The sequence below is a fragment of the Actinia tenebrosa genome, unplaced genomic scaffold (assembly GCF_029948245.1).
Source record: "Actinia tenebrosa isolate PJP-AT-01 unplaced genomic scaffold, QUT_ActTen_1.0 PGA_scaffold2__45_contigs__length_23673736, whole genome shotgun sequence".
Classification (NCBI taxonomy): Eukaryota; Metazoa; Cnidaria; class Anthozoa; order Actiniaria; family Actiniidae; genus Actinia; species Actinia tenebrosa.
The window spans coordinates 19299500-19319488 of record NW_028292579.1 but is presented as its reverse complement, the minus strand read 5'-3'; the positions used below and the strand labels follow the sequence as shown (position 1 = coordinate 19319488).

At 40.4% G+C, this 19989-nt stretch overlaps 1 protein-coding gene across 3 annotated transcripts in view; it reads right to left on the bottom strand.

The window, feature by feature from the left end:
- Positions 1 to 19989, bottom strand: part of LOC116296888 (prominin-1-A) — a 30813-nt gene that overhangs the window by 4812 nt on the left and 6012 nt on the right. For all 3 annotated transcript variants that reach the window (XM_089034510.1, XM_089034508.1, XM_089034511.1), the window contains exons 8-19: positions 19728 to 19791; positions 19294 to 19370; positions 16497 to 16585; positions 15885 to 16037; positions 10069 to 10192; positions 8485 to 8570; positions 7164 to 7248; positions 6831 to 6977; positions 5802 to 5879; positions 5390 to 5473; positions 2799 to 2852; positions 1404 to 1484 (exon numbers count right to left, since the gene is read on the bottom strand). In XM_089034510.1, the coding sequence (XP_088890636.1) occupies positions 1404 to 1484; positions 2799 to 2852; positions 5390 to 5473; positions 5802 to 5879; positions 6831 to 6977; positions 7164 to 7248; positions 8485 to 8570; positions 10069 to 10192; positions 15885 to 16037; positions 16497 to 16585; positions 19294 to 19370; positions 19728 to 19791 (1122 nt within the window). The remainder of the gene's footprint in view (positions 1 to 1403; positions 1485 to 2798; positions 2853 to 5389; positions 5474 to 5801; positions 5880 to 6830; positions 6978 to 7163; positions 7249 to 8484; positions 8571 to 10068; positions 10193 to 15884; positions 16038 to 16496; positions 16586 to 19293; positions 19371 to 19727; positions 19792 to 19989) is intronic.

Sequence of the window (19989 nt, the reverse complement as noted above, 5' to 3'; positions counted from 1 at the left end):
ACTGAGTCAAGCTCGTTTGAGGAGGGTTTGCACTTGGATGGGTGACCTTTTTTCTTCCTTTTTTCTTTTCTTTTTTTTTTTTTTTTTTTTTTTTTCCTTTTTATTCTATTTTTCCCCCCTTTTTTTCTTATTTATTTATTTTTTATTTGAAGTAATAGAAAATAGAATAGTGAAACTTTTCTATTTTGACTAACCTATTCTTGTCTACCCAAATCCGTCAAATTGAAATCTAGTAGAGGAAAATCCCTGGGGGGAAAAGAAGTATTTCATTGTAGTATTTTCAAAGAGTAAAAATTTCAATTAAATGGCCGGCAGTTCCATCTATTTTTAAAAATCCAGCTCAATCCACACGAAAGCACAAACCAAACTTAAAACTCGAACAAACCTATTTAAGCTTTCTATAATCGTTTATAGCGCTAGCATTATTAGATCTCAAGCAAAGAATCTGGAGAGTAAAAATGACTTAAAGCAAAGTGAAGGCGATCAGTACCACGGGAAATTGAAATGGAATTTGTTCACTCACGGGAAGATTTGAAGTCTTATTTTCCTATAGTTTAAGTTAGAGCTTTTGCTTTGAGAAGCTAAATTAAAAATTTGAGTACACAAATAAAAGAAAGACTTTTCACGGCATCTTGAACTTTCTTGGTCAGTTTATACACACGAGTAATTCCTAATCCTGCATTGAGCCTTGAATTTTTGGCAACTAACGAAAAAAAGAATATGCGTAGACATTAATTTTCGACACGTGAATTGCAGCCCCGCCCCTAATCAATCACTTTGATAAATTAGACATTGATTGGCAACTGTCACTTGAATATAAATCACACTTAACACAGTATCGGTATCATATATCCGCAAAGGATTCTTGGGTAGTGCCGTGAAGAACACTAGGTCGGTACTATTGCACAATTTTGGCATTTACTGACCCAGAAAAATACGGAGAAACGCAACGCATTTTTAGACTGGACTGCCACAGGCAACCCAGTATGAAGGGAAACATGGTGGTAGTATAGTCTGGTGTTCGGTGTTGTTCAGTTCGAGTTTGTTAGGAGTCTACCTTTATTCTCTCTGCGAGTTAGCCGTGCCCTGACTTAGATCAGCCCAGAGGTTGTTAAAGGTTCAATCTGTGAGGTAGCCGTGCCCTGACTTAGATCAGCCCAGAGGTTGTTTCAGGGTTTGATCTATGAGTTAGCCATGCCCTGACTTAGATCAGCCCAGAGGTTGTTTCAGGGTTCTATCTGCCAGTTAATTAGCCATGCCCTGACTTATATCTGACTTATATTGTTTCCGGGTTCTATCTGTGAGTTAGCCGTGCCCTGACTTAGATCAGCCCAGAGGTTGTTTCAGGGTTCAATAACATTTTATAAATCATGACAGAACCATTAATGGCGTATAGTACGTACCTGTACTGCTATTCTTACGGCGTCATCTACGATAAATTTCTCAATCTTAACTAAATCATTACCAATTTTGTCCACACCATTCTAAACAAGAAAGAAAAAACTTATATTTAACAATAAAGTCTTGCCTTGTTGCTGCTGCTTGTCCGATCTATTGAAATCTTTGCGTCCATGCATCAGATTTTTGGAAGCATAGGACCAGAAAAATTGGAATTCTTTAGTGTTTTGTCCCCCAGATCGAGCTGTCTTGACGTCACATGCGAGGGGTCTATAGTAAAATTGGCCTTACTATTACCGTGCACGGCGGCCATCTTGAATTATATTGCTGTATTACTGCGGTTTTCTATATTCTGCAACTCGGTAGTTTCAAGCTGCACGTTGAAATTTGGTTTTTCGCTGCCGTCAATCAAAAATAATCAGTCGGTACCTTTTATGTTCTTGAATTGCGGCAGTGAAAAACCAATTTCACGACAAGCCGTTGGAATGTTGGAGTTTCCAGAATATGGAAAACCGCAGTAAGATATTATGGAATGCATAGGAAGCAAGTCATTGGAAAAGTGATTTTCTAGACTGCACAGCCGTCACGATGTCTTTTTAAAAGAGTCTTTTATATACTAACTTTAATCTAAAAAGCAATTGAATTTGGAACGACAGAGCAGAAAAACGACAAGGCTGCTACTTTCGCAATTTTTTACTTTATCTCTCATTCATGCTAAAAAACGTTTAGTGTTTCATTCGTGTCTCTTGTGCATTAAACTTTTCACAAAATTCTGCTAACCTCGAGCAAGTCTACTTTCGAGGCATTAGCGAAAATGTTAGTTTTTGTGCTGATCAAAATATCATCTCTCTCAACGTTCAGGGCGTTATATCTCAAAAACGCATTCCTTAAATTTCCCCAAATTTTGGTATTTTGTTAATCAGCCCCAAAAGAGCCTGTTTATGAAATATAAAGCTTATTAACGCATAAACGTCGAAAGTAGAACCCGTTTTTCTGCCCTGTCAGTTGGAACAATATGTTAAAAACCAAGACTTTAAATTAAATTATTCGCCACTCTATGCATTATAATGTTTCTACGTTTGTTCTCTCGCGGCATCCGATAATTCAAGATGACCGTCTTATCAGTATCATTATTCCTATCAGTATCCCTTTCCAAATTGGCAGGCTTCAAAGATTTCTGATGTTCTAATTAGAAACTAGTATTTTTAAATAATTCAAAAGCTTAAAAATCGACTGTCTTTGAATCCTGCAGTTGATTTATCAGCCGTTTGAAGCGGAAGTTATTCAAAAGGCGTCCGCATATCTTAAAATAAATTTCCATAAATTAAGATATGTGAAGGACAGTCGCAAGAGTCCCTTTCTGTCCCTTATGGGCCCTTGATTAAGTGTGACAAACTTACCACAATGTTGTTGGCTTCAATCTGAAGTTTATTAACAAGTTTTTTAAGACGTTCCTGGAACACAAGAAAGTATAATTCTTTCATATACCACATATTTCATTCTTAAATTGGTAAGTTTTTACTACTCTTCCCAGTAGACCGAGGTAGTTGTGATTTTTTAATCGCCTTCGTAGCGTCTGTTATGTTATCTGCAAGTACATTTCAAATCGACCACGTGATGCCAATGTTGTACCACGAGGACAAGTTTTTTACACCACGTGATTAAAACTTGACTGAATTTTGACCACGTGGTGTAAAAAACATGTCCACGTGGTACAACATTGGCATCACGTGGTCGATTAGAAATGTACTTGCGGATAACATAACAGACGCTACGAAGGCGATTAAAAAATCACAACTACCTCGGTCTACTGGGAAGAGTAGAATATAGCGCATTTCACATTGTCTCAATGCGCTTTACATTTATGACCAGTGGAGGACTTTACGGGCTACATACTACGACGCTATTAGCAGCCGTGCAGCTAACAATCATTAGAGTCCCATATTTCTCATTCGGTAAATCGTCACCGCCATGTTTGTGGTGTCAAGTCCGCCATCTTTAAGTCTTTTTTACTCTCTTGTAAATGGTTCAAAACCACTAATTAATTTCTCTGTTTGATTGTGGTTTAGTCTTGAGTTGCAAAGTCATAAAGAAGGTAGGAAGTTAAGGGATCCTGGATTTGTTATTTTGAATTGGGGCCGTTAATATGTTACAATTTGCAGCGAGCTATACTCCGTGTCTCAGACAGCGGTTTTTTAAATAGGTGTATATAGTGCAGTTTTCGTATGACTGTGAAAAGCTCAGTGCCGTAAGCGTGACGTGCAGTGACATGACCGTGATACTTCCTAGAATTTTAATTGGCTGATTTTTCACGCGCAATATGATTGGTCTAAAAGTGCCGTGATCTTGGCGTGACCGTGTCCGCGCCGTGTTTATGCCGTGTTCCGGGTATTTGATTGGATGGAGAGTAAATTCTCGTGCAATGTGATTGGTCTGGCGTATCCCTTGCCGTGTCATGGCCGTGTTCGTGCCGTGATTTTTTCACAGTCATACGAAAACTGCACTATCAGTCATTGTACGTCTGCTTACTAGGGCTTCAAATGAATCTATTTTAGCTAGAATCTCTTCACAAAATTGTCTGAATTAGCCGAGTGCCCAAGTTTATTTCATTGATTCTAAAAGAATGACAAATCATCTTATGGGGATGAATGAGTCTCATTTCTTTAGTTAGTTGATAAATCTAAAAAAAATGTATCAAGCTTTAGCTGTTTTATCACAGCGTGGGACAATCACAACTAGACTTCAACTAGGTGAAAGCTCAAAGATCGAATAGTCCAGTTTCGAGTTCCAAATTACCGCTGTGTTTCTTGATTACAGACTCATTTACTCATCGGGCAGAATGGGGCGTCACATCCGGGACATTCATGAGCTCAAAAGCGCCAAATTCAAATGTTCAGCTCGACTGCTCGCGCTCATTTACAAAGAAAATAGGCCAAAATGCCCGTAGTTGTCATCAAAAACGCTTATTTCTGGCATGAAGAAGCACTTAACTTAAAAAGTTTCCATACGGCTTTTGTAGAACTGGAGTTCCACTTGCAAGATCCGAAAAAAATAACGTGAAAATCGCATATCTTTGCCATTAAATGCTATTTAAAGTTTGCCTATATGAACGAACTGAAGTATGAAGATTTTTCAAAGAGTTGATGATTTAGCTCATATTTCTACAATCACTTAAGAAGTCGAAAAGTTTTCATATGGGAAATGGTTAACTTTAACCCAAATAAAGTCGCTTTAGTTTACTTCTCGACTTCCGATCGGTTGTCAAGAAAAACACAACAAGTCATTCCTGTGATCACTCATTGAGACTTTAACTATCATTCGAATAATTTTTCCTGGTCATATCAAGAATAGTTAATATTAACTATGTATCAAGTGATGTCAATCAAAATGTTTACCCTGATATGACTCAAGGGAGTTCAATGCTGTCAATCATTTGCGTTTGACAGTTCTTTGTCTTTGGTCTAGCCAATCAGTGTTAACGGAAAATAAGTTAATGATGCATATCCTATAATGTATTCGTGAAATTATACCGATCTTTGAAAATCTCTCAACTGTAAGTTCATGTCGCATAGAACAATAGAATTCTACCCGATGTCAGGCTTAGCCTCGTATCAGCGTCTAATTACTCGCAAATACCAACGGTAAAGTAAAGAATGCACAACTTCAACAATACGAACACTTTGAAACTTGACGGACTTGACTGGAATACCTTAAATATTCTTCACAAAATCGAGGCTAACCCTGAGTAAATGAGTCTGTAATCAAGAAACACAGCGGTAATTTGGAACTCGAAAAGAGGGTCTATTGGAATTTAGTAGTTGATTTTTGAGGAGGGAGGAAAACCGGAGAACATGGAGAAAAACTCTTGAAGCACAGGAGAGAACTAACAAACAACTCTACTCACATACGACACCGATAACGTTAGGACTTGAACCCGGGTCACATTGGTAATGAATTTCCAATAATGAATGAAAAAAATTAATGTTCTTACTGATTTCTGTTGTGCTGGTTGTACAGTGTTAGTGTCGAAGTTCACCAACGTGTCTGCTGTGCCTTGTAGCTTGGTCTTTACGTTCTACGGGAAAACGATATCTATGAGCTGTAGGGTAATGAGTTTATCATGCCCGGTGACACTTGGGGCATAGGGAGCCCAAGTGAATCATTTGATGATAAAATTCATTCTCGCTCCCAGAGCCTGCGCTTTTGTCAACCAGCGGAAGGGCTTTGCCTTCCACTGTCTGGCGATTTTTAAAGCGCAGGCTCTGGGAACGAGAATGAGATAAAATCAAATCACAAAGTCCTTTATGAGTATTCTATTGATTATACAAAGTGGACGGGGACGATAACAATTAGTTGGTTAAATATCTCTTTAGCAAGTCCAAACATATGGTCACATGACTTACCCCTGTTGTCTTTTTGGCTACTCTTGTGATATTCTCAGCAAAGCTGGTCAGGGATACTTGGACTATTCCTTTATCAGTCTAAAAAAAGAAAACTCAAGTTCTTAAATCATTAGCCCGAGGGATACACGAGGGAGCTGGATTTTCCTCCCTCCCTCCCTCCCTCCCTCCCATTCATTAGGGACTTTAAGATTTGCAAAATCTATGAAGGCGACTTCAACCGGAAGTGTAAATAACTTCACTTTAGGGTCCGGGCGTCTTCAAAGTCTGTCTTCCTTGTGGATGAGTTGACTTTACTGACAATGTTTTGAATGAAATCTCCAGTGAACAGAACCCCAAAGAGAAGTTATTCACTTTTCCGGTTGACGTCGCCGTCGAAGATGTTGAAAATCTTTAAGTCTTTTTTCTTTCGTACGCGACTTTGTTCTGGTGGCAATATTTTTAGAATATATCAAAATACATACAAAAATGCCCCATTTTTAAAGAGTCTTTTCTAGCCTCTCATCATCATCATTTTCTTTGCAGGCTCAAAATTGACTTACATATTGTTAAAGAACACTTCAACTGCTTTATTTTTGTAGGTCAAACTACTTACGTTATTTACAACACAATACATTCAAATCACAAGTCGATTTTTTACAAAGGAAGGAAAACCAGAGAACCTGAAGAAAAACCCTCGTGGAGCTTCGTGGTAAGTGACAGAACAACATCAAACAAATTCCACATGTTTAAATTTCCTTGAGATATAAATAACAATGAAACAACCGCCATGTTGGTTGATCTAACAAGAGAAGCTAATGTGGAATGTTTTATCATCTTCAACCAATTCCAACAGGGAGGCTATGACATAATATGCATGCACCCCAAAAATATGCGGCCCAGTTGAGAATCGAATCCGTGTCCCCAGGGACGCCATAACCTACACAGCGGTGAGGCGGGACAGCGGTGAGACGGGACAACGGTGAGACGGGACAGCGCCGTAGCAGCACATGACACCCATAATACGTACCGTCCCACTAGAGAGACTCCTACCTGTTGCGAGTATTCAGTGAAGTTGATATTCTGCACTCCAGCATCAAGCGAGTCGTTGATGCTTTTCTTTGCTTTGTCTGTCAACACAGACGTGTCTGAAACAGTCTTGTTTATGTCTTTAAAGACTTCATCCAAATCGGGAATTTTCTGTGGAGAAAGAAAGAAAGAAATAAATTATAGACAGAGTAGTGCATACATCTCTGTAGTTGAAGGGACAAACAAACAAACAAACGAAATAGCGAAAGAAAGAAAGAACGAACGAACGAACGAACGAACGAACGAACGAACGAACGAATATCCCATAGGTCTGTTGTGTTTATAAGTAGTACATACATCTCTGTAGTTTTGTATCGATGAAAGATTGAAGAGATTATCCATCTTAAGTACAGTCCAAGGTGCTTTGTTCTCTTCACATTGACTAAGTATGAAAAGGAAACATTAAGAGTATTTTCACTAGTAATAAGGGATACTTTAGTCCAAGGAAGAGAAGGGACTGGGCTACGGGAACTACTAGTCCAACAAAAAAAAAAAACAACTATCACGTGATGGCAGCCATTACAGGAGGAGAATTCTCGCCCCATGTAAGGGAATCCGGACTTATGGTGGATTCCGGATTCCAAGAGCTGGATTCCGGATTCCGAGACTCTGGATTACGAATTCCAAAACTTTTGCATTGCGGATTCCGGATTCCATATCGTTAAATTTCAGATACTCTCTCTGAAAATTATATTTGAATCGTCTATCAATTAAATCAGCATCCGATGACAGATATTCTTGGTGGACATATTACACATTGGGGGAGGGGCTACATCGGTTCACTCTAGGTCGAGACCATAGCATTTGAGTGTATATACTTTGAATTTCAAAGTAGCGGATTCCGGATTCCAAAAGGTTTGATTCCGGATTCCAAAAGGTTTGATTCCGGATTCCATTATAAACTGAATTCCGGATTCTAAGGCCTTGATTCCGGATTCCAGAGTGCTGGATTCCGGATTCAAAAACCTAACATGTCGTGGATTCCGGATTCTTGATTCCCTTACATGAGGCGAGAATTCAGTTTCCCATGGAAATTAAAGGCTCTATTGTTCTGTCTACTGTCATAAATGGTTGCCATCTCTATCGTACAACATCTTTAAATAGGTAAACATGTATTCCCAATTTATTCGCATTACAGTGGGAAAGGAGATATAAAGTTAACCCTATCGACAATATCTCCTAACATCGAATTGGAATTTAGAGGTTCATTTTTTGTGTAGGGAGGAAACCGGAGAATCCGGAGAAAAACCCCTCGAAGCACAGGTGAAAACCAACTGTAAATTCTACTCACATACGACACCGAGTCCGGGACCCGAACCCGAGCGTCACATTTGTGAGAGGCGGGTGTTCTGACCGCTACGAGACCCGGGCTTCCGAAACAACCCATATTTTAGTCTTCCAGTCATTAATGTTAGCCAAATATTTGCTTCGGAGTCCCTGCTAGTGAGGCGACAAGCAGAAAGGAGTGACAAGAAAAGCTAATGTTTTCGACCTACAGGGGGGTGGGGTGGGGGACAAAAATGACCCAATTTTATAGACTCTCTTCTAGCCTCTCGTAAAACAACTAGAGATCAAAGAGATCATCTTAATTTTTTTTTCAGGCTCAAAAATGACTTACCTTAATACATCGTTGACGATAACCTCAAGTGCTTTATTCTTATAGGTCAAAGTCAGTGGTTTCATCACATCAGGGTTATCAATGGTCTGAAAATAACGTTCGTATGAGGTTGAGGTCGAGTTGGTATTGCAGTGACTGTCTATTGCAGTGCATTTTGTTTTAGCGGACGTATTTCCAAGATGGCGACTATTTTGTCCCCTGAAACAGTCCCACGATGCAATGCAAATCCGACTCGACCCAGTCTTTTATTTGGGAAGCACGGGTGGCGTAGAGGTGTGAGCGCTAACCTCACACCAATGCGACCCGAGCTAGAGTGCCGCCGGGTTCGTGTCCCGACATGCACGGTTTCGTATGTGAGTAGTTGGTTCTCTCATGTGCTTCGAGGGTTTTCCGGGTTATCCGGTTTTCCTCCCTCCGCAAAAATCAACTCCTAAATTCCAATTCGATCATGGAATGAGGGCCACAGGTTTGTTAGCCACTGGCTATTAAGTGCTACCCTCGTGAAAAAAAGGACTTTTAACCTCGGAATTAATGGCTAATTCATCAGATTAAGGTGAGAACTTAATTATTGATTTTTGTCTGAGAACCACTCGACCTATTATACAGCGATGGAAACTCTAAATTCGAGTCTAAAGATATATAATATGAGAACAATTTCTGTTAAATGGTTTGGGCGCAGTTGTAAATGAATATCGTATATTTGAGATACATGTATAAAGCGCACTAATTGGCTGTCAACCGTGTTTTTATATCAGAGCCGGGACAGAAACATAAGTTTCCTTCTCTTGTGCTCTTCGGATCCCTATAGACCATTTTCGAGTTTCAATTGACCGCTGTGTTTCTTGATCACAGACCCATTTGCTCAGGTTAAGCCCCGTATTAGTGTCTACATATTCACAAATACCAACGGTAAATTGATTAAAGAATGCACAACTTCAACAATACAAACACTTTGAAATTCCATGGACGTTTACTGGAACACACGAATATTCTGCACAAAATCGAAGCTAGCCCTGAGCAACAGAGAACTCAGAACTTAAGAACCGCAAATCCTCTATTTAGCCCCCCCTCTCAAATATGCCCCCCTCTCTAATAAGAAATTTTAAAATTAAGAAATTTGTTAAGCCCTCCCTCTCTTTTTAGCCCCCCCCCCCCCCCCTTCCCATTTCACAACTAAAGAATCACGTGTACTGATTAAAGGTGATTTATTAAAATCTTGGTTGTTCAGAACATTTCTTTTTAGCTTGCTTTGTTAATGTTACCGTGTTTTAGTTTTGCTATTCACAATAATCGAGAGACTAACACAGGTGAATCAAATAATAAAAATGCCATGTACATCACTACAGATTATGTAAGACGGTCAACAGTAATGCTTCCGTTTAATCCTGAGTTACAATCATATTACATACTGTCTTTCGACTAAATCAATAAGCCCCCCCCCCCCCCTCAATTAAGACCCCCCTCTCCAATAAGCCCTCCCTCAAACGTGCCTGAAATAAATAAGCCCCCCGGAGGCTAAATAGAGGATTTACGGTATTGTGTTGATATTACGACAAAGATATGCTTTTATCTAAGGTTACTTACGTGTTTAAAAAGCTCGAGGTCTTCTACCCTTCTACATACAATGGACGTGTTTGTGCCAACAAAGAAGACCACGGCGACTAAAATATTGATGACAAATGCACAAAACATCGAAAACACAGCAGCTCTGCAAGTATTGGTATAGAGTATTTAGACTTTGTAATATGAATAATATTCGTTCAAATAATAATACAATAAATCTCCCTTGACGCTCAGCTCTGGGTGCGAGAATGGTCGTAAAATTAAAATGACGCGGCCTAATTATCCATGTTCATCTGGGATTGTAGACTTTTTCTGAGATAGCGAACATGATTCATTATGGTCTTTCTTTTTCGTATGACTATGAAAAGCTCAGTGCCGTGACCGTGATGTTTTCTAAAATTTTAATTGGCTGATTTTTTTTCGCGCAATGTGATTGGTCTGTGTTTCAAGACGTGTTCGTGTTGGTGGGGAAATAGTTATGCGTCTTTAATCAAACAATCACTTCTCTAAGTATCTAATTACAACTGCGTAAGCTAATATTGTAACATCTCCCCTTTTATAATGTTTGAAATACATGGCTGGGATGATATAGAAAGATTTTAAAGATTTAAAAAAATAAATGACCAAACAAAATGGCTGACTAAACTACGAAATGATTATATGGATATTAAAGTTCAACTGTAACAAAATCAATGTCCTATAAATGTTCGGTAGTCAAGCAAACCGATCAGGTTTCTTAACCACTCTCTGACTTCTTCGCAGTACAGGTGGATTGACCGCGGGTTCTGACGCAGGTAGAACTTGAGGTGTCCTTGCACTGTCTGCCTCTGGTGATGCTTGTGTGTCACTTGCTGGTTCTTTCGGTGCTTCGTCGACGGGCTTTAAAAGCTGTCTGTTTCGGCGAAGTAACTCTCCGTTCGACTCAACTAGGTATGACCTGTCTGAGAGTTTCTCTTTACAGTTCCCGACTTCCCAGGGCTTGCCTCTCTGGTTTGGCGCTACTCTTACCTCTTGGCCTATTTCTAGGTCTGGTAGGACCTTTACATGTCTGTCGTAGTGACTTTTGGCTTTCTGGCGCTTAAGGTGGATTTTGGTTGTCACACCTTCCGCTACTTTGGGATACAGAAGGTTAGTTGCTATGGGGACTAGTGTCTTTGTTCTCCTAGACATCAAGCGCTGTACTGGGCTGCTCTGCATTCCTTGAGTGGGGGTATTCCGATAATCTAGCAAGGCTAACCACGGATCTTTACGGTCTTGCATGGCTTTCTTGAGCAGGCTCTTGGCTACTTTCACTGCTGATTCCGCCTTTCCATTTGACTTTGGGTGGTATGGCGATGAGGTGACATGTTTGAACTCCCAGTCTCTTGCGAATTCAGCAAACTCGTTGCTGACGTATTGAGGCCCGTTGTCGGATACCAGCACATCGGGTATCCCATGTCGACTGAACTGTTCCTTCAGAAACTTGGTAATGGATGCTGAGGTTGTATCTTTCAGAGGACTTATTTCTATGTAGTCTGAGTAGTAATCTACCAAGACTATATAGTCTCTGTTCTGCAGCGTGAAAAGATCTGTGCCTAGTCTGCTCCAAGGTCTGTCGGGTATTTCGTGCGACTGCATTGGCATGCTGGGGTTACTTGGTTGATATTCTGAGCACACATGACAAGCCTTTACTGCATTTTCGATGTCGTGGTTCATTGCTGGCCAGTAAACGCGATCTCGTGCTTTCCTTGCACACGCCTCGATTCCTTGATGACTTGAGTGTAACCTCGCGACTACTTCAAATCTGAGGGCTCGAGGTATGATGATGCGTTGATTCTTGAATAAGATGCCGTTGTGGAGTGTCAGTTCCTCTCGGAAATGCCAGTAGTCTCTGATAGCTACTGGTACTTTGTCACGTACGTCAGGCCATCCTATTAGTATAGTATTCTTAAGTGACTGCATTGTAGGGTCTTGCTCTGTGGCTTTTTGTAGTTGCGCTAACCTTTCACTTGTGACCTTTACATTGTCGAGGGGGTTGATTCCTTCTAGTTCTAGCGCAAACACTTGGAACTCGTCTCCAGGTTCTCCTTGGTCTGCGAGGAAGGCTCGTGAGAGGTGATCTGCCACGTACATTTGTTGTCCTGGCTTGTAAGTTGCGTTCAGGTTGTATCGCTGTAGGCGTAATATCATCCTCTGTAACCTGCTGGGTGCTGCTAACAAGGATTTCTTGAAGATCGCTTGCAAAGGTTTGTGGTCTGATTCTACTGTTATCAGCTCTCTCCGTGTGATGTACTGGCTGAACTTTGCACAAGCGAAGACGATTGCAAGACATTCTTTTTCGATTTGTGCGTAGCGTTGCTCAACTGGTGTGAGAGTTCGGGATGCAAACGCTACTGGTTGGCCGTTTTGAAGCAAGGTTGCTCCGAGGCCTTTCTCACTAGCATCACATTGGTTAGTGACTTCTTCGCTCATGTCATAGTACTTGAGTACTGGATGCGCAATCACGAGTTGTTTAACTTCTGAGAAGGCTTTGTCGTGCTGGCGTGACCACACAAATCTTGCATTCTTTGTGGTTAGTTCACGAAGAGGCAGTGCGACTTCTGATAGTCGAGGGAGAAACTTGAAGAGATAATTTACAAAGCCTAGTAGGCTGAGTGTCTCTTGCTTGTTGGTAGGCTTTGGCATTTCGGTCACTGCTTTGACCTTATCTGGATCTGGCTTGAGTCCGGTGGATGACAAGATGTGTCCCATGAACTTCACTTCTTTTCTCCGCATGATGAGCTTCTTGCTGTTCAGCTTTAAGTTGATCTGTCTTGCTCTCTTGAGCAGACGTAGCAGATTTTCGTCATGGTTTTTGTTGGCTTCTGCTAATGTGTCACCGTAACCGACCACTAACATATCGTCGCGGAGCACTTCCACGCCTTCTAGGTCTCCCAGTCGCTCGTGTAGGGTGCTTTCGAATTCCTCTGGGGCTGAGCTGACGCCAAAAGGCATGCGTAGATATCTGTAACGGCCAAATGGGGTCCAAAAGGTTGTAAGCTTACTGCTAGCTTCGTCCAAACCGATTTGGTAGAACCCATCCTTTGCGTCTAACGTTGTGAAGACTTTGGCCTTGCCGAGTCTGGGTAGCATCTCGTCCATCGTAGGCATTTGGTATTTGGGTCGTTTGATCGCTTTGTTTAGATCTTTGGGATCCAAACAGATTCGTATCTTTCCAGGTTTGGCTACAACGACCATGCTGCTGATCCATTCGGTGGGTTCTGTCTCTTTGACGATGATTTTCCTTTTCTCGAGTTCAGCTAACTTTGTTTTGACTTCCTGGCGAAGCGTAACTGCGATTCTTCTAGGCGCGTGTTGAACTGGCGTGACATCTGGGTCAACTGCGATTGTAGCGTTACCAATGTTTCCCAATCCTTCGAAGACGTCTCGAAAATCTTTTAAGATACTTTCTTTAGTTAGGGGCAGAGTTCCGGTTTCTTGAACCACGTGGACTTGATGATCGATGTTTAACTTGATTAGATCTAATTGTTGGCATGTCTCGGCTGATAAAATTGGTTTGTGGTTTCCGTTGACAACCTGAAATTTGAAGCAATGTTTTTCGTTGACCTTAAGTGTCACTTCACCTAATGTTTCCATGACTGATCCATCAAACAATCGTAGTTTGACATTGCTTTGCTTGAGCGTCGGATTACCGTCTTGGTTGATGATTGCTACATCCTTGTGGCTGATTACGTTACAGGTCGCTCCTGTGTCTAGTTGGCAGTCCAAATCCGTTTTATAACTGGAATTGGTGTTCATAAACTCAAGCTTTGCAAAAAGCTGCTTGCCCTTCGTTTTCACCGAACCAACTTCTTCAATCTTCAACGTGAATTCGTCGGATGAGTATTCTCCTTCTTCTGATTCTCCTGATTCAGCTGTCATCGCTTTGACATTGCTTGACCTCGATTTACACACAGACGCGAAATGGTTTTGTTTCTTGCACGTTTTGCATTCACGGCCATAGGCGGGGCAGTCTTCTAACTTGTGTTTCTGAGAACCACCACAGCGGTAGCACTTGTAACTGCTCGTTCGTCGACTTGTAGTTCGTTTACTGTCCTCGCTTGGCGTTCTGTGGGAACGTCTGTTGTTGTACTTGTCACTTGGCTTGCTTGGAGATTTAGGCTTCCGTTCTCGTATTTCATTGATTTCTTCGTTATTTGTCTTATCCACTAGACTCATGGCTTTTAACTGACTGCTAGCTAATTCACTTGAGCGGCAAATGTTGAGGGCTTTGTTGAGATCTAGACCGTCCTCTTTTAAAAGACGTAGTTTTGTTGCGTGTTCTCGTATACCAAGAACGAGTCGATCCCTGATAAGCTCTTCCGTTAACGGACCAAACTGACATGATGAAGCGCATTTTCTAAGGCGATTTACGTAGCCATCTACGGTTTCTTCTGGGCCTTGAGTACAGCTGTTGAACAGATATCGTTCGTACACCACGTTGCGCTTTGGTTTGAAGTAGGCTTCTAGCGCGTTTAAGCATGTGTTTACGTCGTTCTTTTCTTCGTCACTTAACTTGAGATTAAGGAATATGTGCAGACATTCCTTCCCCATTACAGAGCGAAACGTTGCTAGTCGTATCTTTGGGTCTTGCTGGTACAGTCCGGTTGCGACTTCGTAGTCCTCCCACTGTTGTTTAAAGAAGTCCCAATTGTTTACTTGATCTCCTTTGGTATTCATCGGCGTTGGTACCGGAAAATGCGACGTGAATATTGGTCCTCGTGGACCGCTGCTGGTCGAAGCTTCCTCCTTACTTGACATATTACTTCTTCAATGCCTCCAGCAGTAGGAACTTGACGGTTTTTTCAGCTACTTTGGAAGCGTTATTTCCAATTTATTTCTGACACCATGTTTCAAGACGTGTTCGTGTTGGTGGGGAAATAGTTATGCGTCTTTAATCAAACAATCACTTCTCTAAGTATCTAATTACAACTGCGTAAGCTAATATTGTAACAGTCTGAAAGTGCCGTGACTTTGGCGTGACCGTGTCCGCGCCGTGTTTATGCCGTGTTCTGGGTATTTGATTGGATGGAGCCAAGGGCGGATCCAGGGGGAGGGTCGGGGGGGTCGCGACCCCCCTGTCATTCCTGAGGTCAAATGGGCTTCCTGTGGTAAAAATGCGACTGGGATTCCTTTGCCCACAAAATTTACCCCTGAGACCCCCCATTCAAAAAACCCTGGATCCGCCCTTGGGAGCCGAGTGAATTCTCGAGCAATGTGATTTGTCTGGTGTATCCCTAGCCGTGTCAGGAACGTGTTCGTGCCGTGAGCTTTTCACAGTCATGCGAAAAGTGCTCTATATATGGTGGTGTTTGTACAGGGACGGCAGAGCAAGATAAGGAAGTATTTAGCTGGGGGTCCCAACCCTTTACAATGAATGACACCTTATTCTCTCTTAGTTTGTTAAGCCTTTTAACTCAATTGTAGCGCTCATACAAGTCACGTACACATAAATAAATAAATATCTTTTAATTAAGTGTCTAGTCGTTCTAGCGCTTTCACACTAATTGGGGACACTTTTCGCTCACACGCATTACCACTACATTCAATATTCTATACACACAACGCTCAACTCACATGTTGATTTTTATGGAGGGAGGAAACCGGAGAACCCGGAGAAAACCCTCATAGCATAGGAGAGAACAATACATCAAACAAACTCAATTCACGTGGCGACCGCAGGGCTCGAACCAGCGACCCGACCCGCTGGACTCACAGCGGTAAAAGACGACACGTTAGCCGCGAACACCACCCATGTATCTTTATATCCGATACTCCGTCTTCTTCAGTTTTTATTAATATATTATATTTTCGCTTACCCAATCAAAATCTTTCCACCACGGTCAGACATGTTTCCTCTGGTACTCGGAGTGTCAAAGGTACTCGCTCCAATCATACCAAGTATGATGCCCGATAGAGCTAGAATAACCATGATGAAAACCAACGTCCCGCTCAAACTATACGCAATGTTTCTGCAAACGAATTAACACCAAAGAACAATAAGAGCGCAGTGTGTATTTGGGATATCTATGGATGAGTTAACTGCTAGAAAGCTAAGCTCAAAAAACGTTGCAGTGGCGGATCCAGGACTTTAAGAGGGGGTTCATTTTTGCAAATCTCGGCACAACAATAAAGTTCTCTTGCATCATCATTTTTCCCATGAGGCACATCACTGGCCTAGGGGCGCTCCTGATAAGGATAACCTATCCACCAGTCCCATTCCATATTAAATCTCATGAGTTAGTACCATACTTTTATTTATTTATTTTTAAAAATATAGAAAATCCAAGGTACCAGCTGGGGGGGTGGGGGGGGGGGGGGGAGGAGGGTTCATTTGCACCCAATGAACCCCCCCTAAATCCACCACAGCGTTGCAGACCTTTATGCGAATCTCTCTGAACCAAGGTATGAAATTGTAATCTCAGACTTGCCTGTATTGATCATATTTGGCAATCACGCCGTCAGGCTTGAGGTATTCATTTATATCATTCTTTAAAGGTAAAACTGACTCCCTCATGATCTGCAATGCAAAATGATATAATAGATAAGAGAATTAGAATTTCAAACCCAGAATTTAAAGTATGAAAAAAGGCAACTTTGAAAACTTAATTTGATTATAAAACACTCTACAAAATTACTCGATTCTGATTGGACAACAGTAATATAATAATAATAATATAATATGATTTATATAGCGCCTATACAAGTCGGCTCTAAGCGCTGTAAAATATATATAAATTATGATTCAAAAGCTAGTTTAAACAAATGAGTCTTAAGGTCTTTCTTAAAAGTTTTTATACATGAAGTGTTTCTAAGAGGAGACGGTAGTGAATTCCATAGAACAGGAGCAGACACAGAAAAACAACGATAACCATAAGATTTAAGATTGTACGGACAAGTAACAAGAAGCAGTTCCTTGGATGAGCGGAGAGTTCTTTTAGGTTTATACACAGTTATGAGATCAGACAAGTAGACAGGAGCCAGACCATGAAGTGCTTTGAAAGTGAGGAGTAGAATCTTAAAATTGATGCGATGTTTCACAGGAAGCCAATGCAGAGAACAAAGGACAGGAGTGATGTGATTATACTTCTTGGAGAGAGTTACAAGACGAGCAGCAGAGTTCAAAACATATTGTAATTTATCAATTTGAGCATTAGGTAAACCATATAGAAGAGAATTACAATTATCAAGCCTGGATGTCACAAAAGCATGGACAAGTCTTTCAGTAGTATGGACGGAGATAAATTTACGAATACGAGCAATGTTACGCAAATGATAGAACGACGTCTTACAGATATTATTAACATGAGGAACCATTGACATCACAGAATCAAAGATTACGCCAATATTTCTTTCATTACGGGATGGTTTGATAACCTGATCGCCAAAGTGTAGAAGAGGAGTAGACAGATGAGGATTATACTTCGAGGACAAGATAAGGAGTTTAGTTTTTTCTTTGTTAAGTTTAAGTTTATTTTCAGTCATCCAGTCATTTATTTCACAGAGACAGGCTTCAATTCTTTTTATAGTTAAGGCAGTAGAAATATCATCATTGCAACTGAAAGGCATAAATAATTGGGTGTCATCAGCGAAGAAATGGAAGGACATTTTGTGACGACGGAGAATATCAGCTAGTGGTGACGTGTACAACAAGTAGAGAAGCGGACCAAGGACCGAACCTTGGGGTACACCACAATTTATATCAACAATTTTAGAGAACGAACCATGAACAGAAACATACTGCAAACGATTACAGAGATATGACTTAAACCATTTAAGAGCTGTTCCACAAATTCCAAACTTTGAATACATACGATCAAGAAGAATAGTGTGATCAACAGTGTCAAAAGCTGCAGATAGATCCAGAAGAACCATAGCAACACCAGAACGATTATCAATTTCTTTAAGGATGTCATTATGGACACGAGTCAGGGCAGTTTCACAGCTATGAAATTGTTTATAAGCAGACTGAAGAGGTTCATGCATGTTGTTAGATGACAAATAAGCACAAAGTTGATCAGCAACAACTTTTCCAATAATTTTAGAGACAGTCTTAAGATTTGATACAGTACTTCAATTAAATCCCTTATAGTACACTCAACAAAATTACTCGACTCTGTTTGGTCGAGAGGAGTACAATTATAGCGTTAATTGTACTCCGTAGAAGTATAGAATTAAGTCGCTATTTGCAATACGGCCAAAACAATGTCAAAACAATTATTTTCTATCATTTTGTACTTAAAAAACATATAAATAAAATTTTAAACCCGTAAGAACTAATCTTTCTTATGCATTTCAGTGGCGCGATGGACTGAAAATCGGCCGCAAAATAGACAGAGATGAACGGCGTCGCTTCGCATTTTTTACAGAAATTTTGTTGAGTGAACTATAAACAAAAAATCGCACGATCTTGAGTATAATTGTACTCTGTAGGTCCAAATTAAGTTGCCCAATTTTTTTGAGTGTATTATAAACAAAAAATCGCACAATCTTCTCGTACAATTCGGAATTAATAGATACTCGAGATGTTTTGAAAGTTCTCAAATTGAACTCGCCTAAAGGCTCGTCCAATTTTGAAAACTTTCAAAACATCACTCGTGCCTAGAAATTCCGAATAGACCATTTCACGGATCCCGTTACTCAACCTCGGCCTCGTCAGCGTGTAATATATTCTTTAGAAATTACCTGCGACCTGTGAAATTTTTAAGCGTTTCAATTGTTCGTTGATATGTAAATTCCTTTCATTATTGCGGACTGTAGTCAAATTCTACTAAGAATAATTACACGCTGACGAAGCTGAGGTTGAGTAACGGGATCCGTGAAATGGCCTATTGTACTCGAGATTGTGCGTACGAAAATTAAAATACATTTAAAACTCGAAAATGAATCGAAGTATAAAATTAAGAAATATTAAACAGTTGTCTAAAAAAATACTGATTTAAGCACGCGGAATGCTGAGAGAGGAGAGTAGTAAACCTCGTCGGAATTTTGGCGGGAAACAGTCGCTCTCGGGTCCAAGACGCATGCGCTTCTGACCTTTCCGTGTCTAATCTACGTCCAACAAAATGGAGGGAGTTCAAAAAACTTTGCTCAATATTTATCCTAAACATTTCCTTTAATACTACGTGTAACACATGAAATAATATCTGACGGAGTTTGTACAACAAGAAACAACAGGAAGTTTTCTCTAAAGGTAAGATTTCCAACTAATATTTTACTAGTACTTACGTTATCCACTTTGTCTTCTAACGGTCTTAAAAAGTCTGTCGAGATGTTTTTCACTTCGCTCGTGTAATTCTCGAAGCCTGTTTATTCGAAACATGAGATATAATAAGTGAATATTAGCGATAGGTGCTAGGTTATTTCAAGACCCATGAATAGCTGGAAACAATAACTTGGAATGTGTTTCTTATTCCTGTCAAGAACGCGGAGCTTAGTGTTGAGATACTCGATGAAAACTTGTTTAGTTTAATGACCAGAATTCCTTTCTTGGAATGACCTATCCTGTTTTCCTTAATTTAGGTGAGACAACCTTTTTTGAAATAGGTGTATACATATTTTCATTGCTAAAAGGTAAACCATTTAAGGGAGAATAAGGTATAAGGGGGGGATGGTTAGCATTTTGTACGAAACATTTTCCGAACATGTGTGAGAAATTTTACCTGATGTAAAGTTTGAGGCCATGTTTTGAACTTTCTTTGGAAGATTATGAAAGGACTTGTTACCCTGCAATAAAACATGTAAGCTATTATATACATATTGCATATATACTCATCAGAAAAGAACAAACTTAATAGACGTATAGTATTTGGAAATAGACTTTTAAATAGAATATTTATCATTGTGCAGTAGAGCAATTTTTCCTTTTTAGTCAGCGTGCACCATTTCTTAGAGAACTACTTCTATGTTGAACAGTTGCACATG